The sequence below is a fragment of the Arachis hypogaea genome, chromosome 9 (genome assembly GCF_003086295.3).
Source record: "Arachis hypogaea cultivar Tifrunner chromosome 9, arahy.Tifrunner.gnm2.J5K5, whole genome shotgun sequence".
Classification (NCBI taxonomy): Eukaryota; Viridiplantae; Streptophyta; class Magnoliopsida; order Fabales; family Fabaceae; genus Arachis; species Arachis hypogaea.
The window spans coordinates 108,310,776-108,337,027 of NC_092044.1; the positions used below are offsets into that span (position 1 = coordinate 108,310,776).

Consider the following 26,252-nt stretch of genomic DNA (forward strand, 5'->3'; position numbering starts at 1 on the left):
TATGCCACAACCAGTTATCATCAAGTATCACAGAACTCATGCAAGAGGGATTAACATGTTGAATTTTTAACGGAAATATTCTGTTTGAAGTCATCTTTGCTTTATCAATGAACCTTCCATTGTTGTCAAATATAGTGCAATATCCACGATAAGTTATCATCTTATATCCCTTCTCAGATAATTGCCCCATACTCAGTAAATTGTAATCAAGTTCAGGAGCATAGAAAACATCAGAAATATAACTCAGAGAACCATCTTTCAATCTAATTGGTATGTGCCCTTTTCCTTCAATAGGGATCTTTGTACTATTACCAAACTTCAATAAAAGTTTAACTGAATCATCTATTGAAGAAAATAACTCCTTTCTACCAGACATATGATTACTGCAAGCATTATCCAAGTACCATATATTTTCATCTTCAGCACATGAGTTACTTGTAAAAAATAAAGTCTGAGTACTCGGATTATCATCAATGTTTTGATGCTGATTTTCTGCAACGTGTGCTTGATTGTTATTCACCATTTTGAATCTGCAATCTGCTACTTTGTGTCCATACTTTCCACAATGAAAACAGTTAAAATTGGTTCTTTCTTGATAAAAATTGCCTCGACCTCTTCCTCGGTTGACAGGCCTGAAATTCGTTCCACATCTTCCTTGATTAGGTGGTGTAAAATTGTCGTAACTTCCTTGGTTGTAATTGCCACGACCTCTACCTCTAAAACTTCCTCTGCCTCTACTGTGAAAATTAAAACCTCGACCTTCTTGTGTACGGCTTGATTCTGCAACGTTGTTGAAATTCACTCGACTTTTCAGGGCTTCCTCGGTTGATTTTTCTGACTTCTCCAGTATTCTACTGATGTGGCTTTCCATGGTTCCTTGCAACTCTGCAATCGTCATAGTATCCATATCGTGGGACTCTAGTATCGTAGTCACCACATGGTCATACTTCATCGGCATGATGCGAAGAATTTTCTCCACTACTTTGCTATCGGGCATATCTTCTCCATAGACTCTCATCTTATTGACAAGATCTGTAACACGAGTAAAATATTGCTCAACAGTTTCTGAGCTTGACATCTCGTACCTTTCATATTCTCTTCTTAAAAACTGTAGCTTTGCTTTTTGAGCTTTATCTACGCCTTTGTATGACAGCTTCAACGTGTTCCATGCTTCCTTTGCACTTTTGGCATTTGCTATTTTGCCAAACACCGTATAATCAACTCCTTGATGAATTTGAGATAGCGCCAATTGATCTCTCCTTTGTTGGGCAGCATCTGCTCCTTCTTGCAAACCTGGTTCAATGAAATTCCACAGGTTCTGGGCCTTCAAATGGGTGGACATCAAAGTCTCCCAATAACTATAATCAAGCTTCCCATCTAACTTGGGACCGGACCACACAATATTAAAAGTGTTTGCCATACTGACTCTATGAATAAACAACTATGTGAGAACTCTCTCACACCTCACAAACTCTCAAACACCAGGCGCTGGATTAACCAGCTCTGATACCAAATGTAAGTATAATACCCACAACTAATTGGCCCTAGGATCACTCACTCATATAAATGACACTATCATATTTTTCATCTCTCAAACTCACTAACACTCATAAAACAAGGGAGAGAATTTTCACATTTCAAAACATACACATTTCATTATAGAACACACAAAATACATAAGGCATATATGCCTTTATATAGGCAAAGTTTCATACTAAAAGTTCATGATTCTACTAGCTTCTTAATACACATACTTATCCAACTTTGCTTCTTACTTTGACTATTCAAATAAGTAATTTCTAGCACATCTTGAAAATTCTTCATTAAACTTAGTCATCAATCTTGAAGCTTCCAATGCACTTCATGATTCTTCTAGTATGGAGGTGATGAGTGCAACTTCCTTTTAATTCAAATTCAATTTGATTTTGAACTTCTTTATTGTTGTAGAATGTTGTAGTTATACTACTCTCTTGAATGTTCTTCAAAAATCTTCAAGCTTCCAACATTAGCTTCTAGCAATATCTAGCCAATTGATGATTATTGTATTCAACTCAAATTTTGCTTCTTCAATTCTTTAACCATGTTTCATGAAGATTCTAGTTCATACAAGTTGATTTAAAATTTTAATCAACAGATACTCTCCACTTCCTTAAACCACTGCAATTCTCTTTGCATCTGTAAAAGGGCCCCAGGAATTGGACTAAGTTGTATTGGAGGAGCTAGCATTCCTGCCATGTGTAGCATGGAATTTCCAAAGTAATCTATGGAGGTTGAAAGAAAAGGTTTCGCACTAAGGCCATGAATAAGATTGTAAACGTTTGCTTGACGATACTCCACAGCGAGGGAAAATATGCGCCTCCTTTTTCATCATGGATCGCATAAAGTGTAAAGTGCACCTTTAATGCTTCCACAATGAATACAGCATTCCCTCGTTTTGCTGCCTCAAATATCGCATTCCTTATTCCACTTTCTTGTATTTCTTTATCATTTAAAGGAGTCACTCCTCTACATGTAGCACGTAAGAGTGCAAGATATTGTTGGTGCCCTAACTTTGCTTCGCGTATTTTCTTAATTCCTGTTGTATGCGTGTCAAAAATCTAATTATTTTCATGTGAAATTTCATATTATTAAAAGAATATTAAGTTGTCAATATTCATGTGAAATTTTATGTGAAATTTCATATGGTACCTAATAAATTGTCAATATTCCTAACCAATCCGAGCAGTAACCCTACATACACATCATCCTAAAAAAATAATTAGGGAAAAAATGATACAAATTAAAATGCCAAAATTCGAGCAAAAAATAACTACTCTCGTTATTTTGGATTTAGATCCTCTAAAGTTTGAATTTCATTTTAAAGAGTAAAGTATGATCTTCTACCCTTAAATAATTTCTCTTTCATATTTATTCTTTGTCTCACCTATGAAATCAATGATGAAAGATCACACTTTATTCTCTAAAATAAAATTCAAACTTTAGAAAATCTAAATCCCATTATTTTAATAATACTTGGAAGTTGAAAGAGAGGAAAAAAAATAAAAAAATAAATTAAAATAAAACTTTGACTTACTTTCATACAACCATCTTTTCCAAGATGGGAATTTGCTTTTATTATCACGCATTGCTAATTTTGGACAATCCCTCACCAAGTCCACAGCCACATCTAATTAATATGCACGCATCATTTAATTAGCCACATCCAAAAATCGTGTTAAATTACAGCCATTACCAAAAGGGGATCAAGATGCAATTGTAATGTGATACTAATTTACCATGAAAACAGTCCTCGTATTGCAATATATAAGTGTCATATAATTTCAATTTAAAATATTTATGTTAATAAATAATAAAATAAGACAAGTTTTAGAGACCGTTTATTTCAGTGAAGATTCAATTAAATTTTGTTACTTTATATAAAATTTAAATTAAACTGAAATTAAATATTATAGTGATAAATTTTATAATTAATCTCGAGTTACTATTTGTGAAATATAATACATAAACTAATTGTAAGAAATTAACTGATATTCACTAAAAAAAAGCTAGCTCCTTAGTATTATTCTTTAAATTTATCATACTAAATTCTAATATTAAATTCTAACTCTCTAAAAAACAAAAGTTAAAAAATATTTTTTCAATAAAAAAGTAACTAATATTCCAACAATAATTAAGTTTAATTTCAATGAATAAAGTTGGGTTACATGATCCAAGATAGAAGGATATTTGAAATGTACACATGAACTCACCACTACCAGCACTCCTTGCATAATTATCTCTGATGCTGTCATTAACAACTTCATCTAGGGCAAATTCATGGGCTAGGTGCACGTGCAGTGGCGGAACCAGAAATTTCATAAGAGGGGGGCCAATTAAATATAAAATATAACAAAAAATTAACAAAATATGATTTGTAGCATATATATCAAAAAAGTAATTATATTATATAAAAGTCAATGTTCAACTACATACTTTAAGATTTTGATATTTTTAAACTTGCTCGACGATGCTTCATGGAACTAAAATCATCAATTATCATCTCTGAAGTGAATTTTGAAGCAATTTTCTTTTCAATATATACAATCATACAATCTGCTAAAAATTCATCTTCCATCTTGTTTCGAAGCCTTGTTTTAATAATCTTCATAGCTGAAAAGGCCCGTTCAGTTGTTGCTGTTGTCACAGGAAGAGTCAAAACAAGACGAATTAATCTATCAATTAAAGGATATATATTTGATTTTCCTGTCTCTGTTAATTTTTGACACAATTCAGCAAGAGTAGACAAATTCTGAAAATCTGGAGCTTTAACCACATCAAGTTCATAATGTTGTAACTCATAATCCAATTGAATCTTTTCTTGCTCAGAAAAATCTAAAGAATAGAAATTCTTTACAAGATTGCATATGTTGCAAACACTGAATAACTTGAAAGCATCTTTAGGATCTAGAGATGTACTCAGTATGAGGAGCTCGGTTGCTTGCTCACTAAATCTACTATTTAGCTCTTTCAATTGAAAATCTATCACGCTAGTAAAAATGTCAACACGATAGTGGTGTTCAACAGTGACAACATCCTTTTTACGACGAGACCGAATTATGTCACTAAAAGAAGCACCCATATCAGGTATCTGAATAGCATGATCATTGCAGAAAGAACTAACTTTCTCCAAAAGTGCTCCCCAACTACTATCTCTTAACTGTTGAATCAATGACTTTGTACTAGAAACCAGATGCATAGCATTCAAAATGTCTTGAGATTTTTGTTGCAATGCTTGACAAAGTTTATCAGTGATTCCCATGATTTCTTTCATCATATGCAAAATGAAAACAAAATCAAATGATAATAAAGATTTAAGAGCATAAGTAGCATCACCACGTTGAGAATATGTAGATCCATTAGTAGCCAAATCTTCCAGAACTGAAGTTGTTGCTCCAAACATACGTAAAAGGCTACAAATTGAGTTGAAGTGAGAGCTCCACCTGGTATCTCCTGATCTTTTTAATGTGCCAATTTGATTTGCTCCTCTTCCTGTTTCAATTTGATTAGTTGCAACTAAATGGGAAATTTCAGTTGCATAAGCAGATCGTAATTCATCATTGCGTTTGCAAGAAGAGCACACAACATTGATAATATTACTCAAACTTTGGAAAAAAGCATGAACATCAACAACTTCTTTAGCCGCAGCAACAAGAGCTAGCTGTAATTGATGAGCAAAGCAATGAACATAATATGCATAAGGACATTCTTGAATAATTAAAGCTTGTAACCCTTTCCACTCTCCACGCATATTACTAGCTCCGTCATACCCTTGACCTCGAACATTTTGAATGTTGAGATTGTGATGAGATAATGCAGAACAAATCTCTTGTTTTAGAGTAGCAGAAGTAGTATCTTTGACATGAACAACATCTATTAGCCTTTCTTTGACAAATCCATGCTTATCAACAAATCTAACAACAAGTGCCATTTGTTCTCTTCTAGATTCATCTCTAGCTTCATCAACAATCAAACAAAACTTTGCATTACCAATCTCATTGCGAATTTCATTTTGCACCTTTCTAGCAAAAACATGTAGAATTTCCTTTTGAATAGAAGGTGATGTGTATATTGCATTTTGAGGAGCATTATCCAAAACAACTGCATCCACTTCTTTATTGTAAGAAGCTAATAATTTTAACATTTCAAGAAAATTTCCTCGATTCTGAGACTCATGACTCTCGTCATGTCCCCTAAAAGCACAAGCTTGAAACGTTAACCATTTGACAGTATCAATAGAGGCTTTAAGACGCAATCTATTGCTTAAAACTTGTTGTGAGCTTTGCTTAGCCAATACTTTGTCAATGTGACATAATTGATTAAGCAAATCTTTACAAGACTTAACAGCAATATTATGAGGAGAATTAAGAGATTTACCCACATGAGATAAAAATGCACAATCCTTTCCATTATTCACTTTTTTCCAATTGCGAAATCCTCCTGATGTGAATGGACTTGATTTTCTAGAAAATAAATAGCATGGAAGACAAAATGCAGCATCCACTTCTGGCGAATATTCTAGCCAAGAAAAACTCTTAAACCAATGAGCTTTGAAACGACGAGGATGACTTTCTAGACCAGAAAGAGGGTACTCATCCATAATAAATTGATATGGTCCAAACTTTATGTATGCTCTACGGATTTCATCTTGTTGATTGATAGGATAATTCCAAATTTGCGGACGCTTTCCGGGATCACGCATCAATGTATCAATATTAACTTGATCTATTTCAGTCCTTGCTATTTTGGAAGCAGAGGGTTGAATATCTTGCTCAACAAGTTGTGTCACAGGTTGTTCAATAATATTTTGAACATTACTCAAAGAATCTGAAGCTGAATTTTGTTCATCATATATTCTCTCTTTTCTCTTGAAAAATGAGTGAATTGTTTTCATCTTTGACATTTTTAACTTAACTTGAACTATCTAACAAAAAAAAAACAAAAATAATTGCATATATATTATTTTCTTAAAAAAAATATTAAACCTATTGAGCAATAACAAATAATTTTAGAAACACAAATATATAATAACCAAAAATAAAGTTATTGATTTACCTGATTATTTTTTGTTCCAAGTCTCACAAAAAAATAATTCTATTGAGTTTTGTCCTCACTTCAATCTTTGAACACTGTCCATTATAAAAAAAAATAAATTAATTATTTTAAATAAATAATGTAATTAATACTTGACATTGTCATTAACTTAAAAAAAATTGAAATATACCTCTTTGAATCTTTGTTGTGCATTCAATGGTTAATATTTTGTTGTTCACTTCTCTTCAATGGTTTTTCTTCATATGTCTTGTTTTGGTATGGAAAGAAAATTAGAATGAGAAGAGTAGAAGACCAAAAGTTTGGGAATCACTAAAAGAGAGAGAAAAGTGGCGCTATGCCTATGATAGTTTGAAACAAATATTTGAAAAATGTACTAGGGTTACTTTAATTAATAGTATGGGCTTGGGCTAGTATAATAGAACCATTTTTATTAATTATTAGAATGGGCTATTTGTTAACAAGAGCAACAATAATTCAAATATCTAATACATAATGCAGTTTTTAGTTTTTTTAATTTATAAAATTTTGTAAGTTATATTTTTTTTAATATTATATATAAAAAAATTTAATATTATTTTACTATTTACTATTTTTTTTAAAAAAATTTGGGGGGGACCATGGCCACCTTAGGTCCCCCGTAGATCCGCCACTGTGCACGTGGATCCCTTTATTGTTGTATAAGCAAGTGTAAATGTGAATTTAGTCATACATATAATATAAGCTACTTTCTTTATTTTAATAGTACTTGGAAGAGAGAAAAATAAAATAAAAAATAAAACTTTAACTTACTTTCATACAACCATCTTTTCCAAGATGGAACTGGATTTGATCTAGTGACGAGGAAGGTGCTTTTGCTAACGTCAACAATAAGTTATCCCCAGCTCCCTGACCCTGATTACGCATTGCTAATCTTGGACAACGCCTCAACAAGTCCACAGCCACATCTAATTAATTTCCGCCATATAATTACAATTTAAAAACACTCATGTTGATGAAATATATAAGACAAATTCTAGAGAGAGTAGTTTAATTTAGTAAAGATCAGAACCAACTAAACTTTGCTACTTTATATAAAATAATATTATTGAATTGAAACGGAAGGTAGGATATTTTTACCAAACATCTTGGAATAGTAGCACCTGACGAGAAGATCAGCGCCATATTTGCCATTTTCAGGGCGCAACACATGAAATGGAGTGACAGAATACAAATAGCGAGCCAGTTCATTGTGGCCCAATTCAACAGCCCATGTCACCGGAATCCAATAATATGGGGTTGGAAGAGTGAGCAACCTATCATGTTTTGAGACGATGCATTTTGCAGCTGAAATGTTAAAATTCTCATCCTTATTTAAAACAGCAGAACACAACACTGTGTTTGAATCAGTTGCCAGCTCAAGATCATTCGGTGACATGAGTTGCACTAACTTGTCAACAATGTGCAAATGCCCAAACGTAAGTGCAATATGAAGTGCTCTTCCGCGCCAGTGCGTCATCACCTCTGCCCTGATTGCTCCTGTCTCCACCGCCGCCAACTTTAAGGTCTCGTCTAAGTCTCCCCTTCGCACTGCCTCCAGTAATTTTTTCGTATTTGCTTCTGTTTCATCTGTATGTTTGATTCAAAATTTTAAAATATATATTTTTTTATTTGTAGTATATAAGTTGTATCAATTCTATTTTCATATATAGACGGGCATAAAGAAATACATATAGATAAAGATTCTATATGTATTTATATATATTTTTATACATGATAACTAATTAATAAAATAAAGTAACCTGGATTCCTTGATGCGCTTCCTTGTGCAGCAGAAACTGGTTTTGGTCCCTCCATGACGGAACGAAAATCAATTTGGTATATTGTCGTCAGCGAGAGCAGGCACCAAAATTGGAGATAGACACTTACACAATCTAGTTTAGGTAATTATATATGCTATCGTCTGTACTATATTATAAGAAATCAGACCTGGACATGGTATCTTCTCACCAGAATCGTGTATAATATGTTGCCCTCCTCAAACTCAAAGAACCATTATATTCTATAGCTTATTCTTTTAGTGCTTAAAAGTTGTCTAACTTATTAAAAATTAATATTTAATTTTAAAAATAAAAAATAAATAATTATTAAATGTTTAAAATTTATCATAAAAAATAAATTTGATAAAAGTTAAACATCCGGTTATAGACAACCTAAAATCCACTTATTCTGTCTTTCTACTTCTGCCTGGCTTTTTCTGACTCTCCCTTGTGTTTTTCATTTTTCTCTTTTTAATTAAAAATATTATACATATTAAAAATCTATTGCTAAATTAACTAAGGTCTAATTCTTATGATTGAAGTGTAACGTATTTACTATTTTAACTAAGGTCTAATTATCTGTATTCATAATTTTACTAAATTTCTAATTGAATTTTTATAAATTTCCTAAGTATATATTTATACGAACTAAATTAAAAAAAATTAAGTGATAAAGACTGAATCACAAATTAAATTATACATCAATGTTTCATATTTCTTTTAAATTGGGTGAAGTCTATTTGTCCTTTATTATTATGAAAATATAATAGAAGACAATTATGTATTTTCAGATAAAAAATTAAGAAATAAATATTTTATAATTATATTATATGAATTTAATTATAGAGTAATCATTAAGAATTGTAATTCATTTTTCAAACTATATATATACTTTTTTTGAAAACATACAAATGATGAAAAAAACAATTTTTTTAAATAATTAGAAAGATGGTTTAAGACTCTTGATTATTTTTCTTAAATATATTAGTAAACTGAAGAAAAATAATGTATCCGATAAAAAATATTACATTAAAAATATTATCTTTTAGTATGTTATTAATTCATTCAATATCATGAAAAAAATAAATGAAAATATTTTATTTTTATGTGCAATTCTAATTTACTTTTATTTGTAATCAAGTTCTTATTATTTACAATTTCTTTCAATTAAGCCTTTATAAGAATATACCTATAAAAATATTTCGTTTTCTTTACACATTTTTGTAATGGCAAACATCTCATCACAAACGTTTATAAAATATGAAAAATTTAATTACAAACTTTTAAAATACAATAATCTATTAATAAATTTGACAAAATTACGAAGAATCCAAATTGATTATAACACTAACTAATTTCTTTTTCTTTTACACATATCTAACAAAGAAAAAGTAAATTAATAAACACATTTGACTATAATGAATTAATTTCATATTTATTATTTTATCATCTATTAATATCGTAGTATATAATAAAGAGATTGTGTTTTTTTTTAGAAATACTAAATAAATAAATTATTTTTTAATCAAATTCAATTAATTTTTTTTTCTTTTATGCATCTCTTCCTTCTTCTTCAATTAATTTTTATTATATCAATAAATTATTAAATTAATTTAATTACCAAAATAATTTAATTATGTAGCATCATAGTGTTTTTCGTGACCACAATGATGAACTAATAAAGTAATAATACTTTTCCTTCTGGGGACTCAAAGAACAATTATGTTTTCTTTTTGCTTCTATCCACACCTTTTTATGGATTTTGTATTTAAATAAATTAAATAAATATTTTATTTATGAAAATAAATATTTTGCAAATTTTTTACAAAATTACATCATATGATTTATTTTGTTTACAGTATAAACAAATAATTATTCAAGTATTTTATTTATATTGTAAACGAAATAAAATTGAAAATGTAGCAGTTGTATGATATTTACACATGTGTTGTGTAACAAGTTTATTTTGTTTATAGTATAAACGAAATACGTGAATAGTTATTTTGTTTATACTGTACATAAAATAAGAATAAGAACGTCTATATATAAAAGTTTCGTTTATAGCGAATGTGAAAGTTTTAAACCCTTTATTTCTTTCACTTTTTTCTCGCTTTACTCTTCTCTAACTAAATCTACGAGTTACTTGAAGATTACGACATGCGCCGATCAATACGATGTGAACATTAATAGGCTGAACGTCATGTGGCACGTTGTTAGGACAGACGACTTTGAGGTTGATCTTGTTTTTTGTTTAATGCTTATGTTAAACATAAAATATGTTGTCGTAATATGGATACCTTCATAGAAATAGTGTGCAATAGATATTAGGCATAGGAATATATTTTTCTAACTGATTTGAATGATCCAATGGAATATTAGACATACTTTTACATGAATTTGGTAAGTAAAACTTTATTTCGATTTGTTTTTAAGGACTTTAGTTATAAAAAAAATAATTAAAATATATTAGTAAATTTAATTACGTTTGAATACGTAGAGATTTGTATTTATTTAATAATTAGAAAAATGGTTTAAGACTTGTTACGATGGGTAATCGGAGATTGATGGGTTGGATGACGTTGGTTGGTCCAAATGTGTGAAGGAGGAGGATTCCGAATGAGTATGCAACTCGGGAGACTCCGTCCGACTTGTTTGTACGAGGAGATGGGGTGGTACCTGTAAAGACACTCCGATGCCTAAGTTAGCAAGGGTGTGAGCAGGTCTAGAGAGTATTGGGCGTAGAGATACCTGAGGGGTGTCAGTGTATTTATAGTGGTGAGCCAATAACCACCGTTGGAGCAGTGCCATATCTTTAGGGTGTTAACCGTCCCATTATCTTAGGGAGGTTAAGATATGGCTTGATGAAGCGGTTAGAGAGATTTTAGGGGCGGTTACTCATTTGAATGAGTGTTTATCTGCAGCTAATCTCGTGCCCGACTTCTTTAGGACAAATTGTAGTCAACACCGACTTCTTAACACGAAGGTCGGTGCTCAGCAAGGCTCAATCCTCTGGACTAAGCTTTTCTTTTGGACCTGGGCCCTTATTATTGGGTCAGGGTATGAACAGTGCCCCTACTTGAGCCCAAGATCTCTTTAAGGCTTGGGTTCGAGTATTTAACTCGGGTTCGTAGCCGACTTTCTTGGAGGAGACGCGGGTTTTTAAACCGACATGATTTTCGCGACCTTTTGTTTCTGACAGTTACATCTATTCAAGCGTCGTGTCCGTTAGGGATGCACTTAGGGATTGATGGCTTTGGTAACGGTGCACTCTCATTAATGACTGCTCCATTTTTACCATTATGCCCCTCAGCATGTTTATAAATATTTTCCTTCTCTTTCATTTTTCCGTTTCTGCAATCTTTCAAATTTCTTCTTTCTTCGTTTGTGTTGCATTCTTGCGCTTGGAGACTTCTGCTTCTTCCAACCTTCACTTTTGGGTAAAGGTTAGCTTTTCTTCTTTCATGACATGCTTTGTGTTTGCATGCTTTTATTTTGTAGGTAGATAGGTTGGTTTGTAGACTTTGGCTCCGTATCTCCTCCCTTTAGAGACCGTGTTTTTGATTTTTCTTTTCTTTTTCTTTTGTAGGTTTTTGTCATCCTTTATAAGAAAAAAGAAATGGCTTCCGTAGATGTTCTTTCTCAATGGGTTGATGTCACGGTCCTAGGGGAGGAACCCTTGGTCGATGCTGAGTTTATTACTCATCTTCGTACTCACCACCGGATTTGTACTTCGGAGGAGGACGAGCCAAAGTATGAGTTGGTAGTCCCGGGTCCGGAAGACCGGGTTTGTTTTGGGAGGGCCAATGAGGCGGCCCCTCATTTTTTCTTTATGTATGAATGTATGATCACCCGTTTGGGTGTTTTTCTTCCTTTTTCGGATTTTGAGATGTCTGTTTTGCACCACTGTCGAGTTGCCCCTACCCAACTTCACCCCAATTCCTGGGGTTTTCTGAAAATTTATCAATTTATTAGTCACGCTTTGGACTTTCCGACCTCTTTGAGGATTTTCTTCTTTCTTTTTCACATGACTAAGCCTTTTAGTGGGCTAAATAACAAGCAGCAATGGGTGTCTTTCCGAGCCATACAAGGCCGGAGAATTTTCACCCTCTTTGACGAATCTTTCCATGACTTCAAAAATTATTTTTTCAAAGTGCAAGCCGAGAGGGTCACCACCCCTTTTTCCTGGATGAGAATTCTTCCCCTCGCTTTCCCCTCTATTGGTTGGAGGCCTCCCCTTGTGAGAAGTACGGTCTGGACGACCTGGACGAGGTGGAGGCGGCCATTGTGGGGTTTTTCCGAGAAGTGTGGGGGAGGGCCCCACACTTGGACACTAGGAAATTCCTCCAGGGATCGCCGACCTTTGTTCGGTCGCAACTAGGTAGTATATGCATTTCTTATTTCCGACTTGTATCTGCCGACTTGAGGTTTGCCAACTTGTAATTTTTGCTAATTGTTTCTTTTGCAGACATGGCAAGGAAGAATGCTCAGGAATCTTACCAGAGAGTTCAGGAGGCTAAAGCAAAGTCCCGGGCCAGGGCTGGTGGTGCCAGGGCGATCATCTCTCCTCCTCCTCCTCCTCCTCCTCCTCCTCCTCCTCAGAACGTGGGGACTCCCTCTCAGCCCATTGTGATTTCTTCTTCAGCCTTATCTCGGCCACTCCCCTCCGCCCGACTTCTTTCTGAGCCAGAGAAGAAGAAGCGCAAGAATTTAGAGTCTGGCTCTTCTTTCGATGGTGGGGTTAAGGCGGATGCTCTTGCATTCGTCCGAAAGAACATCTATCCTCATATAAGTATGGATGATGTTTCTGTTCGAAACCATCTCACCACTCTGGCTGAGGAGAGTTTTAGGGCGGCGGGTGTTTGTGGCAAGCTTTTGGATATTTTTGAGAAGACTCCTCTCAGCTCTTTGGGGTTAACCTCGAAGGTTGAGGAGCTGGAGGGGAGGTTTCTTTCTTACCAGGAGCATGAGAGGGAGTTGAAGGAGGAGGTCGCCAAGCTGAGGGCGGAGAGAGATAGCCTTCGGGAGAAGGAGAGCAAGTTGTGGGCCCAATGCAACATGGAGGCGAGTTTGAGGAAGACAGCACAGGAGAGTTATCAGAGTTTATTTCAAGATCTTGTATCTGTGAAGAAGGATTTGCTGAACTCTCGAAATGCGTATGCCGAGTTGGAGGACTCTATCGCTGATGGTGCCGAGGAGTCTTGGAGGATTTTCCTGGAGCAAGTCAGAGTTATTGCTCCCGACTTGGATCTTTCTCCTTTACATCCTGACAAAGTTGTTATTGATGGTGTTATTGTGGATCCCCCTGCCCCCGTAATCGTTTCCGAGTCAGAATTGAAGACTCGGGGGCAGAGGATTATTGAGTCCCCTCCTCGTTCTAAGGACACTTCGAGTTCTTCAGTTGTTCCTCCGACTTCCTCTTCATCTCCTGTGGATGCCTCTCTTCCCGGTCCTGGTGGCGCTCCTCCTGATTCTGGTAGTGGTGATCCGTCTACTCCTCTGCAGAAATAACTTTTTATGGCTATATGGGGGCTCGGCCCGTGAGTCCCCCCTTTTTTAAACTCTTTATATGTTGTTTGGTGGTGTTTGGACAATTTCTTTTGGCCTTTTAGGGCCGTAAACAAAATATTTTAGAAAGTGCCCTTTTTAAATAAGGGTTTTTAAATTAACAAAATAAATACCCTTTTTTGGATAAGGGTTTAAGTTACCTTATGCGTGTGTGCTTTTCTGATTTTGATTTTTCAAAGTCCCCTTGATCTTTTTCCGAAGACCTTTCCCATTGGCTCATCTGTTTTTCCGAGCCTTTTTGTTTAAGGACTTTTAGACAGCCTTTAAACTTTTTCCTAGGTTTTTCAATCTCTTTTTTGTTATTCCTTATGCCCAACTTTGTTTTATTGAGTTTTTATGACTTAGGTTATTTTTGCGATGCGTTTTTCTTCTGCTCGGTTCTTCACTCCGACTTTTGAGTCGAAGTGTTTTCGAGCTTTTCTACTCGGAGTTTTGTTTCGACTTACGAGTCGAGTTGTTTACGATCGGCTTATATAACCTCTTTACACCGACTTGTACCTCGTCGTTTTATCCTGACGACCATCTAGGTCGGTTCATGGGATTTTCACGTTTTGTCGAGCTTAAGTCGGCGCGTTTCGTAGAAAGACTTAGAAAATAGAAGGGAGCTTATAAGAGATATTGTAGATGAGAAAAAAAAGATCTTTATTAATTGGGGAGGTACCTTCTTGCTACTAAGGGTTTTTAATAGCCTACTTTCCCTTAGCCTCTACTATGATGCCTCGTTAAAAACCCTTCTCCAGAAAAAACCCTTTAATTTTTGGGAAAAAATCATGAAGTTGGGAAAAGAGTACATCAGGGAGTAGAGTTCGCTTTTAACTGTAGTACCTTTTCATATTACAAGCATGCCACGACCTTGGGAACTCAGTGCCGTTCAGGTCAGTTACTTTATAATAACCTTTTCCTAAAACTTCATTGACTTTGTATGGTCCCTTCCAATTTGCGGCGAGCTTTCCTTCTCCTGATTTGTTGACTCCAATGTTGTTTCTGATTTAGACCAAGTCATCCGGGGCAAATGTTCTTCGAATGAATATTTTGTTGTACCTTGTAGTCATCCTCTGTTTCAATGCTGCTTCTCTTATCTGGGCATCTTCTCGGACTTCGAGGAGTAAGTCGAGCTCCTCTTTGTGCCCCCGTATGTTTCCGACCTCGTCATGGAGAATTACCCTTGGGCTTTGCTCATTGATTTCTATTGGTATCATGGCTTCTACGCCATAAACTAGTCGGAAGGGTGTTTCTCCCGTGGCGGATTGGGGGGTTGTCCTGTAAGCCCATAGCACTTGAGGGAGCTCTTCAGCCCAAGCTCCTTTTGCTTCTTGCAATCTCTTCTTTAGCCCTGCCAGTATGACTTTGTTGGCTACCTCGGCTTGCCCATTGGCTTGTGGGTGCTCCACCGAGGTGAACTGATGTTTGATTTTCATACTGGCTACTAAGCTTCTGAAGGTAGCATCAGTGAATTGGGTTCCATTATCTGTAGTGATGGAATAAGGTATCCCATATCTTGTGATGATATTTTTGTAGAGGAACCTCCGACTTCTTTGAGCGATGATGGTGGCCAATGGTTCTGCTTCTATCCACTTTGTGAAGTAATCTATTCCCACGATCAGGTATTTGACTTGTCCTGGCGCTTGGGGAAAAGGACCTAACAAATCCATTCCCTATTTTGCAAAAGGCCATGGAGAAGTGATACTGATGAGCTCTTCTGGTGGAGCCACGTGGAAATTTGCATGCATCTGACATGGTTGACACTTTTTCACAAATTCTGTGGCATCTTTCTGCAAGGTCGGCCAGTAGAATCTAGCTCGGATTACTTTTCTGGCTAGTGACCTTGCTCCGAGATGGTTTTCGTAGATCCCACTATGTACTTCCTCCAATACCTCGGGGGTTCTTGAGATCGGTACACACTTTAACAATGGTGTCGATATCCCCCTTCTGTAGAGGATATTTCTCACCAAGGTGTAGTGTTGTGCTTCCCTTCGGATCTTTTTAGCTTCTTTCTCCTCTTTAGGGAGGATGTCGAATTTCATGTATTCGACTAAGGGGTTCATCCATCCGAGGTTTAAACCGACTACCTCAAGTACTTCTTGTTTGTCTTCTATTCTTGCTACTGAGGGTTCCTGGAGGGTTTCTTGAATCAGGCTTCTGTTGTTCCCTCCTGGTTTGGTACTTGCTAACTTGGACAGGGCGTCTGCTCTGCTGTTTAAATCCCGAGTTATGTGTTTAACCTCGGTTTCTGCAAAATGCCCAAGGTGCTCCAGAGTTTTGTCCAAGTACCTCTTCATGTTTGGGTCCTTTGCCTGATACTCTCCACTTATCTGGGAGGTCACCACCTGTGAGTCGCTGTATATCATCACCTTTGTAGCACCGACCTCTTCTGCCAATTTCAATCCGGCAATTAAGGTTTCATATTCTGCCTGATTATTTGAAGCTGGAAATTCAAATTTTAGGGAAACCTCTATCTGGGTTCCTCTTTCATCTACCAATATTATGCCTGCGCCGCTTCCTGTTTTATTGGAGGATCCGTCTACATAGAGTTCCCATGTAGTCGATTTTTCCTCCTGATCCCTTGCGTATTCTGCAACAAAGTCGGCGAGGCACTGGGCTTTAATTGCTGTCCGAGTTTCATATCTTAAGTCGAACTCGGAGAGCTCTATTGCCCATTGAACCATTCTCCCTGCAACATCCGTCTTTTGGAAGATTTGCTTCATGGGTTGGTTCGTACGGACTCTTATTGTGTGAGCCTGAAAGTAAGGTCATAGCCTTCGTGAGGCTATTACTAAGGAGTAGGCAAACTTCTCTAGTTTGTGGTACCTTAGCTCAGGGCCCTGTAGGACTTTACTGATGAAATAAACTGGATGTTGTCCGACCTCGTCTTCTTTTATTAGGGCTGATGAAACAGCTTTGTCCGCTACGGATAAGTACAGGACGAGGTCTTTTCCAGATGCTGGTCGAGTCAGAATAGGAGGTTGGCTTAAAAACTTTTTGAACTCTTAGAACGCCTCCTCGCATTCCGGAGTCCATTCAAACTGACATCCCTTTCTCAATAAGGAGAACAGAGGAAGGGATTTTAGTGCCGATCGTGCCAAAAATCTGGAGAGGGCTGCAAGTCGGCCATTGAGCTGCTGGACTTCTCTCACACAAGTCGGACTTTTCATTTCTAGGATGGCTCTACACTTATCGGGATTGGCTTCTATCCCTCTTTGTGTTAGCATAAACCCTAGAAACTTCCCTGCCTCCACCGCAAAGGCGCACTTTGCGGGATTTAGTCTCATCCCGTGCAGCCTTATGGTGTCAAAGACTTGTGAGAGGTCTGACAAGAGGTCGACTTCCTTCTTGGTTTTTATCAGCATGTCGTCGACGTATACTTCCATTAGGGTCCCCAGGTGAGGGGAAAACACTTTATTCATCAACCTTTGATATGTGGCTTCTACATTCTTCAATCCGAATGGCATGACCACGTAGCAGAAATTAGCTCTGGGTGTGATGAATGATGTTTTCTCCTGGTCTGGCTCATACATCGGGATTTGATTATATCCCGAATAGGCGTCCATAAATGATAAGTACTGGTACCCCGAGCTGGAGTCCACTAGGGTATCAATACTTGGTAGGGGATAAGGGTCCTTGGGACATGCCTTATTTAAGTCGGTATAGTCGACACACATTCTCCATTTGCCATTCTGTTTTTTGACTAGCACTACATTGGCTAGCCATGTTGGGTACTTGACTTCTCTGATGAAGCCAGCTTCCAGGAGCGCCTGCACTTGCTCTTCTACTATTAGGGCTCGTTCTGGACCGAGCTTGTGTCTTCTTTGTTGTACAGGTCGGGATCCTGGATAAACCGAGAGCTTGTGGGACATGAGTTCCGGGTCTATCCCTGGCATGTCAGAGGCCTTCCAGGCGAAGAGGTCGGAATTATCTCTTAGGAGCTCGGTCAATTTTTGTTTTAGGGTTTCCCCCAGGTTGGCTCCTATATGAGTATTTTTCCCTTCCTCTTTACCGACCTGTATCTCCTCGGTTTTTCCTCCCGGTTGTGGTCGCAGCTCTTCTCTGGCCCTTGCGCCACCGAGCTCTATTGTGTGAACTTCTCTGCCCCTTCCTCTCAGATTTAGGTTTTCATTGTAGCATTTCCTCCCCAATTTTTGGTCTCCCCTTACCGTTGCTATTCCCGCTGAGGTCGGGAATTTCATGCAGAGGTGAGGAGTGGATACCACTGCTCCGAGCCGATTAAGGGTAGCTCTGCTGATTAAAGCATTATATGCTGACCCCACATCAATGACTATGAAGTCTATACTCAGAGTCTTTGATTTTTCCCCTTTTCCAAAAGTGGTGTGAAGGGGCAAAAATCCTAGTGGTTTTATTGGCGTGTCCCCTAATCCATATAGGGTGTCGGGGTAGGCTCTTAATTCTTTCTCATCTAACCCTAGCTTGTCAAAAGCGGGCTTAAAAAGAATGTCCGCCGAGCTTCCTTGGTCTACTAGGGTTCTGTGGAGATGGGCATTTGCTAGGATCATAGTTATTTCTACTGGATCATCGTGTCCAGGGATTATTCCTTGCCCATCTTCTTTTGTGAATGAAATGGTAGGGAGGTCGGGTGACTCTTTCCCGACCTGGTAGACTCTTTTGAGATGTCTTTTGCAAGAGGATTTGGTAAGTCCCCCTCCCGCGAACCCTCCTGAGATCATATGGATATGTCTCTCTGGTGTCTGCGGTGGTGGGTCTCTTCTATCCATATCGTCTCGCTTTCTCTTTCCATGACCGTCCGGCCTTTCTATGAGATATCTATCAAGCCGACCTTCTCTAGCCAGCTTTTCTATCACATTTTTAAGATCGTAACAGTCGTTTGTGGAGTGACCATATATTTTATGGTACTCGCAGTAATCGCTGCGGCTCCCCCCTTTTTTGTTTTTAATGGGTCTAGGGGGTGGCAATCTCTCAGTGTTACAAATCTCTCTGTATACATCCACTATAGAAACTTTCAAAGGAGTATAAGAGTGATATTTTCTTGACCTTTCGAGACCGAGTTCTTCCTTTTTCTTAGTTTCCCTTTCCCTCTCTTTTGTTGAGGGAGGGGGCCCAGGTCGCCAACTCAGGTCTCTTAATTTGGCGTTTTCCTCCATATTGATGTACTTTTCAGCTCTTTCCTGTACATCACTTAGAGAAACAGGGTGTCTTTTAGATATGGACTGCGAGAAGGGACCTTCTCTGAGTCCATTGACTAATCCCATTATGACTGCCTCTGTGGGCAGGTCTTGAATCTCCAAACATGCTTTGTTGAACCTTTCCATATAGGCTCGTAAAGATTCTCCGACCTCCTGTTTTATTCCCAGGAGGCTCGGTGCATGTTTCACTTTGTCCTTCTGGATTGAGAACCTCATCAAAAACTTCCTTGAGAGGTCTTCAAAACTAGTAACCGACCTCGGAGGGAGGCTATCGAACCACTTCATCGCTGCTTTCGATAGAGTGGTCGGGAAGGCTTTGCATCGCGTAGCGTCGGAAGCATCGGCTAGGTACATCCGACTTTTGAAGTTGCTCAGGTGGTGCTTTGGATCCGTGGTTCCGTCGTAGAGGTCCATATCAGGGCTTTTGAAGTTCCTCGGAACTTTTGCTCTCATTATGTCCTCGCTGAAAGGATCCTCCCCCCCTAAGGGCGGCTCTTCTTGTTCGTCACGGGAGTTGCGACTTTTGAGGGAGGATTCCAACTTTAAGAGTTTTCTTTCTAACTCTTTTCGTCGTTCCATCTCCTCTTTTAGGCTCTTTTCAGTTTCCTTTTGCCGCTCCCGCTCTTGTTCTAACTGTTCCAGGCGGCTGTGGACTAATCCCATGAGTTCAGTTACATGGGATGGTCCTTCTTTTTCTGACTCGCGCCCTTCTGAGGAGTTTACCTTCGAGTTCTTTACTCCAGAGGTGCCTTCTCTGTGCTGATTATCAATTTCCTGGTGGAGGGTGAGGTCCACATCGTTATTGCCTGTGTCCAGATTCTCTTGCTCAGAGTCTGTCTCCACATGACCTTCTTCGTGGGATATGTCCGCCATCGGTGAATGATCTCTCGGGTCCCCGGCAACGGCGCCAATGTTACGATGGGTAACCGGAGATTGATGGGCTGGATGACGTTGGTTGGTCCAAATGTGTGAAGGAGGAGGATTCTAAATGAGTATGCAACTCGGGAGACTCCGTCCGACTTGTTTGTACGAGGAGATGGGGGTGGTACCTGCAAAGACACTCCGATACCTAAGTTAGCAAGGGTGTGAGCAGGTCTAGAGAGTATTGGGCGTAGAGATACCTGAGGGGTGTCAGTGTATTTATAGTGGTGAGCCAATAACCACCGTTGGAGCAGTGCCATATCTTTAGGGTGTTAACCGTCCCATTATCTTAGGGAGGTTAAGATATGGCTTGATGAAGCGGTTAGAGAGATTTTAGGGGCGGTTACTCATTTGAATGAGTGTTTATCTGCCAGCTAATCTCGTGCCCGACTTCTTTAGGACAAATTGTAGTCAACACTGACTTCTTAACACGAAGGTCGGTGCTCAGCAAGGCTCAATCCTCTGGACTAAGCTTTTCTTTTGGACCTGGGCCCTTATTATTGGGCCAGGGTATGAACAAGACTCTTGATTATTTTTCTTAAATATATTAGTAAACTGAATAAAAATAATGTATCCATTAAAAATATTACATTAAATATATTATCTTTTAGTATGTTATTAATTCATTTAATATTATGAAAAAAATAAATGAAAAATTTACTTTTATTGTAATCAAGTTCTTATTATTTACAATTTCTTTCAATTAAGCCTTTATAAGAATATACCTATAAAAATATTTCGTTTTCTTTACACATTTCTGTAATGGCAAACATCTTATCACAAACTTTTATAAAATATGAAAAACTAATTACAAACTTTTAAAATACAATAACCTATTAATAAATTTGACAAAATTATGAAGAATCCAAATTGATTATACCACTAACTAATTTATTTTTCTTTTACACATATTTAACAAACAAAAAGTAAATTAATAAACACATTTGACTATAATAAATTAATTTCTAATTTATTATTTTATTATCTATTAATATCGTAGTATATAATAAAAAGATTGTGTTTTTTTTTGAGAAATACTAAATAAATAAATTATTTTTTAATCAAATTCAATCAAAATTTTCCTCTTTTATGCATCTCTTCTTTCTTCTTCAATTAATTTTTATTATATCAATAAATTATTAAATTAAATTAATTAAATTTAATTATGTAGCATCATAGTTTTTTTCCTGACCACAATGATTAACTAATAAAGTAATAAAACTTTCCTTCTGGAGACTCAAAGAACAATTATGTTTTCTTTTTGCTTCTATCCACAACCTTTTTTATGGATTTTGTTTTTAAATAAATTAAATAAATATTTTATTTATGAAAATAAATATTTTACAGTTTTTTTATGAAATTATATCGTATGTCTTATTTCAAAGACTAAAAATATAACGGTCATATGACGTTTACACACGTGTTATGTAATAAGTTTATTTTGTTTACAGTATAAACGAAATACGTGAATAATTATTTCGTTTACACTGTAAACGAAATAAGAATAAAAACGCCTATATATAAGAGTTTCATTTACAGCGTATTTAAAAGCTTGAAACCCTTCATTTCCTTCACTTTTCTCCCACTTTACTCTTCTCTAATCAAATCTACGAATTATTTGAAGATTATGGTACACGTCGATCAATACGATGTGGACATTAATAGGTTGAACACCACGTGGCACGTTGTTGGGGCAGACGACTTTAAGACTAGTCTTGTTCTCCATTTAATGTTTATGTTAAACATAAAATATGTTGCGGTAGTATGAGTACCTTCATAGAAGTAGTATGCAATAAATGTTAGGCATAGAAATATATTGTTCTGAGTTGTTTAAACGATCCAGTGAGATATTAGGCATACTTTCACATGAATTTGGTAGGTAAAACTTTATTTCGGTTTGTTTTTAACGACTTTAGTTATAAAAAAAGAAAAAAGGATAATTAAGATATACTGGTAAACTTAATTACGTCTGAATATGTAGATGTTTGTATTTATTTAATATAAAAATTTCTAAATTTTTATACTGAAGTTGTTATAACTTAGTTATTAAGTTGAATGTTGCAGTAATTTTTTTGTTATTTTAGATATTTTAATTTAGATTTAATTATATAGAAGTTTGCCAATTTCGGTACAATTTTTTTATTTAGATATTTTTATTTAAATTTAATTATATACACGATTATTCATTCAGTTATGCATTCAATAAGTAACCAGTTTTATTTAAATAATTTGAAAGTGTAGATTATATGCATGTTTAGTTATTTGTTAACGTAATTTTATAATTCAGTTTGAGTTGTTATGTAAACGTCTGTTGCTTGGACGAAATTTTTTAATGTTAGATTAAAATAATAACTCAGTTAATTTATTTAAAAAAAATTGTTGTTAGAATTATCTAATATGAGGTTTTTATAGCTTTATAGGTTGATAAACTTTTGATATGGGTTTTTTATTTTTTACCAGCTGGGTCGGCTACTTCTACTCAAGAGAGTTAGTCACAGACTCCGACCACCAAACGGCATTTTCTCTTACTTGAGGGAGGCTGGATTTGGCGACGTCGTACCCCTGAGGATAACTTTGAATATTTTAATTTAGTCATTGAATAACCTTACTAATAAAATCAACAAGTCGTTGATGCTTACTGTCATCTTCCAAAACTAAGGTTGAAGTCATCGTTTCTTCAATTATAGTCAAGTATAAATATAAGGGTTTTTTGGGTTCTTGTTTTGTTAGAACAGGAGGAGACAATAACAAATTTTTAAAATGTTAAAAAGCGGTCTCACATTCTTCTGTCCATACAAAATCGATTCCTTTCCTCATTAAATTAAAAACGACTTTGCTTTTTCAGCAAAAGTTCCCAAAAATCTGGATAAGGTGGCCGACCTATGAGCCTCTATACCTTTTTGAGGTTTTGAGGACTCAACATATTGAGTATAGCTTGACACTTTTTAGGGTTAGCTTCAAAACCCCTTTGACTTACCAAAAAACCTAAGAATTTACCTCCCTAACCCCTAAAAGCATATTTTGTTGGATTCAACCTCATCTGGAGAAGCCGGAGGTAGTGAAAAATTTCTTGCAGATCAACAATCAAGTTAAAATCTTCTTTGTCAACATATCATCAATATAGACTTCCATGTTTTTTTTTTCGATTTGTTGCTTAAATACTTTGGCCATCAGTCTTTGATAAGTGATCCATGCATTTTTCGAACCAAACGACATTACAGCATAACAATAAATCTCTTTTGGGATAATAAAAGCAGTTTTATCTTCATCAGGTGGATGCAAATTTTGTTATAACCACTATAAGTATCCAGGAAACTTAATATCCGATAACCCGAGGTAGAATCAATTATCTTATCAATTTTGGGTAATGGGAAGCAATATTTTGGGCTGGCTTTATTCAAATCAATGTAATCAATACATATACGTCATTTTTCATTAGATTTTTTTACCATTACAACATTGGACAACCATGTTAAATAAGTTAACTCCCGAATAAATTCAGCATCCAATAACCCTTGTACTTATTTCTTAATCTTGGTAGTTGGGTCTGGCGACATTTTTCAACATCGTTGCACAATCGGTTTGAACATAGGATCAATAGCAAGTTGATAGGACATGAGTATATATAGGATCAATTCCAGACATATCGGAAGGTTCCCATGCAAACAAATCAACATTGCCTCTCAAGAAACTTTGAAGCTCCAACTTCCACGGATGAGGTATGTCTTTATTAATCATTGGTGTATTTATTTGGAACATCTCCAATCTGGAACTTCTTTAGGTTCCAGTTGGTTTTAGTCTGGGCTTTTCTTGAACCTGGGAGTCTAAGTCCACCAAAATTACACCAGTTGAATCCTTAATTTTATCCCTCAAGGTCAAACTTGCTTTGTTGCACTTTACAGCAGCTACATAATTTTCTTAGATAGTGGCTACACAATCTTCGGAAGTCAGAAACCTCATCACTGAAAACTTTGTTGATATAAAAACACAGAAGTTATTGATTATCTTCCTTCCAAGGATCACATTATAAACTATGGAATCTTTTAGGATGACAAACTCAGCTTGTACCACTCAGACATCAACACCTTCTCCCACAGTAAAAAGGATATCTATATCCCCATCAGACTTAATAAAATGGTCTCCTAAATCCACTACCCCTAGGAGATGTCATGTTAAGTGCTTATCTTTAATCCTAACACATCATAAGCATTTCTAAAAAGTAGATTTAAACCCGCTCTAGTGTCAATTAGTATTCTTTTAACAATACCATTTTCCAACTTAGCAGTGATTATCAATGACTCATCATCATCAAATATGGTATATTGAAAATCATTTGCTGTAAATTATACAATTGGGATATTAGTCACTTTTAAAACTTATGAACTTAAAGCCTTGACATCTCTCTTCACTATGTTTCTGGATTTTGCCAATCTATTTTTGCCTGCAACCATATTTAACACCACCTGGGTAGTATCATCTTCAATCTCAACGGTCTTGGTATTTTGGGGAGTTCCTGGCTTCCCGATTGTCACCATCGTTATGTCGTCTAGACGTTCTAATGTGCTAACAAATTCAAGAAGCTTTTCGTCTTGAACTGAATGCTTCAAATCTATGTAATCCTCAGTCATATGATGATAGAACTTGTGATAATCACAATTTTGTGTTTTATTCAAAGAAGTTCTAAGCCAGATTTGCCTTGCTTTTGGAAGTATTTTCCATTGCAACACTTGTTGATAAATTTCAGTTAATAAGGCTAACAAGGGTGTACACATCGATAATTTCCCAACTTGTGGTGTCATTGACTTAGGAGTAAAGGATTGCACTGAGCTTTCGGCCTTATTAGATTACAGAGTTAGATTTTTCCGTTTAGTCGAGACCATCTTCGAGGCATTCTCTTCTCGCATATACTAAAAAGAAATATGATGAATTTCTTCCATTCATTTAACATCTTTGGAAGTAAAATACAACCTAAAATCACCCTCCAGCAAACCAACAATAAGGCATAAGCACACAACTTCAGGAGTTTATGTGTTAACCTTTAGTAATGCCTTATTAAAGTGATCTAAGAAATCTTGGATGCTTTCTCACGCTCTTTGCTCAACACCAAGCAACGAAATCGAGTGCTTGACTTGAGTTCTTTTGGTAGTAAAATGTGCAAGGAACTTTGTTTTAATATCAGCAAAAGAGGATATGGATCTAGAAGGCAAAGTGTTGAACCAAGCCATTGCTAGTCCCAGTCATGTTACCTGAAAAGCCTTACACCAGATTGCATCACCCACTCCTTAAAAAATCATTCTTGCCTCAAAGTCATCCACATGTTCTAGAGGATCTGAGATCCCCTCATACTTCAGGTCTGTCGACTTATCAAAATGTTTTGGCAATCGAACTTGCAAAACATGAGGAGCAAAAAGAGTTTGTCCCATGATAACATGTTCCTGAGCTTCCTTATGCCTTTTAGGAGTTAAACTCCTATGTGGAGTTCGTCAGAGTCCATCCCCTTTTAGACTGGGGTGGTTAGGAATCTCTTCTTATTCTCCTCTTTGGAGATCACGATCATTCATTGCATCGGGGGAATCCTTCATATCCCTTCGAGGCGAACGTGAACGACGCCGATAATCCTCCTGTCGTTGAGCGTGAGCTCTTTCTGGAGTTCTTCTTTTATGACTATGATCTTGATTGCCTTGATTGTGATCGCTCTAACAAGTTGGCATTCTAGCTGTTGCACTCGATGGCGCATTGCTTGCTGAAGGTGATTAATGACCTAAAGAAGGTGGTTTAATCTAGGGTCTCTTTTTAGGGTTTTAATACTTGAACACCAAAACAGATTGAAACTTTATTACTACTATGTCTAAGATAGCGATTATGGAGAAGACAAAAATTATTTTATCTCATAACTTATAGAATAAAACAATGCAGAGAAGAGAAGCTTACACCACCATATATCCTGATTTGGTTTTCTTGTGCAATGAAACCTACATCCAGTCTCCACCACAATAATAGTAAAATTTTCATTATCTTTTTCAAAGATTACAAACACCAATCTCCTAGGATTCTTCCAAATCCTATTTAGGAACTCACAAGCTTCTAACCAAGCTTGTTTTTTCCTAGGGATTCTCCCTAATCCTATCAAAGAACTCACAAACTTCTATACAAGCTTTTTTCAACTAAGCTCTCATGCCTAGACACTTAACACTAAGTATTCACCTAACTTAACAAGGAAAAC

The 26,252-nt window shown here is 36.3% G+C and overlaps 2 protein-coding genes across 2 annotated transcripts; both read right to left on the bottom strand.

Annotated features, from left to right (window-relative positions):
- Positions 1 to 1,866: 1,866 nt before the first annotated feature.
- LOC140175204 (uncharacterized) lies at positions 1,867 to 8,602 on the bottom strand. Its single transcript, XM_072202147.1, has 6 exons — positions 8,370 to 8,602; positions 7,708 to 8,196; positions 7,381 to 7,535; positions 6,790 to 6,837; positions 2,739 to 2,746; positions 1,867 to 2,359 (listed from the first exon to the last, which is right to left on the bottom strand). The coding sequence occupies exons 1-6, from the start codon at positions 8,422 to 8,424 to the stop codon at positions 2,128 to 2,130; spliced, it is 987 nt and encodes a 328-aa protein (XP_072058248.1). The 5' UTR covers positions 8,425 to 8,602; the 3' UTR covers positions 1,867 to 2,127.
- On the bottom strand, positions 3,819 to 7,090 carry LOC140175364 (uncharacterized). Its single transcript, XM_072203420.1, has 2 exons — positions 6,761 to 7,090; positions 3,819 to 6,665 (listed from the first exon to the last, which is right to left on the bottom strand). The coding sequence occupies exon 2, from the start codon at positions 6,437 to 6,439 to the stop codon at positions 3,974 to 3,976; it is 2,466 nt and encodes an 821-aa protein (XP_072059521.1). The 5' UTR covers positions 6,440 to 6,665; positions 6,761 to 7,090; the 3' UTR covers positions 3,819 to 3,973.
- Positions 8,603 to 26,252: the final 17,650 nt, after the last annotated feature.

What these genes read in the sequence shown, in the direction of transcription:
- LOC140175364 (XM_072203420.1), bottom strand. Translation starts at nt 6,439, where the DNA reads ATGTCAAAGATGAAAACAATTCACTCATTTTTCAAGAGAAAAGAGAGA.
- LOC140175204 (XM_072202147.1), bottom strand. Translation starts at nt 8,424, where the DNA reads ATGGAGGGACCAAAACCAGTTTCTGCTGCACAAGGAAGCGCATCAAGG. An exon ending in AAGCGCATCAAGGAATCCAG is followed by an intron (nt 8,197 to 8,369) that starts GTTACTTTATTT and finishes TCAAACATACAG; the next exon opens with ATGAAACAGAAGCAAATACG. An exon ending in GAAAAGATGGTTGTATGAAA is followed by an intron (nt 6,838 to 7,380) that starts GTAAGTTAAAGT and finishes TACCAAAACAAG; the next exon opens with ACATATGAAGAAAAACCATT.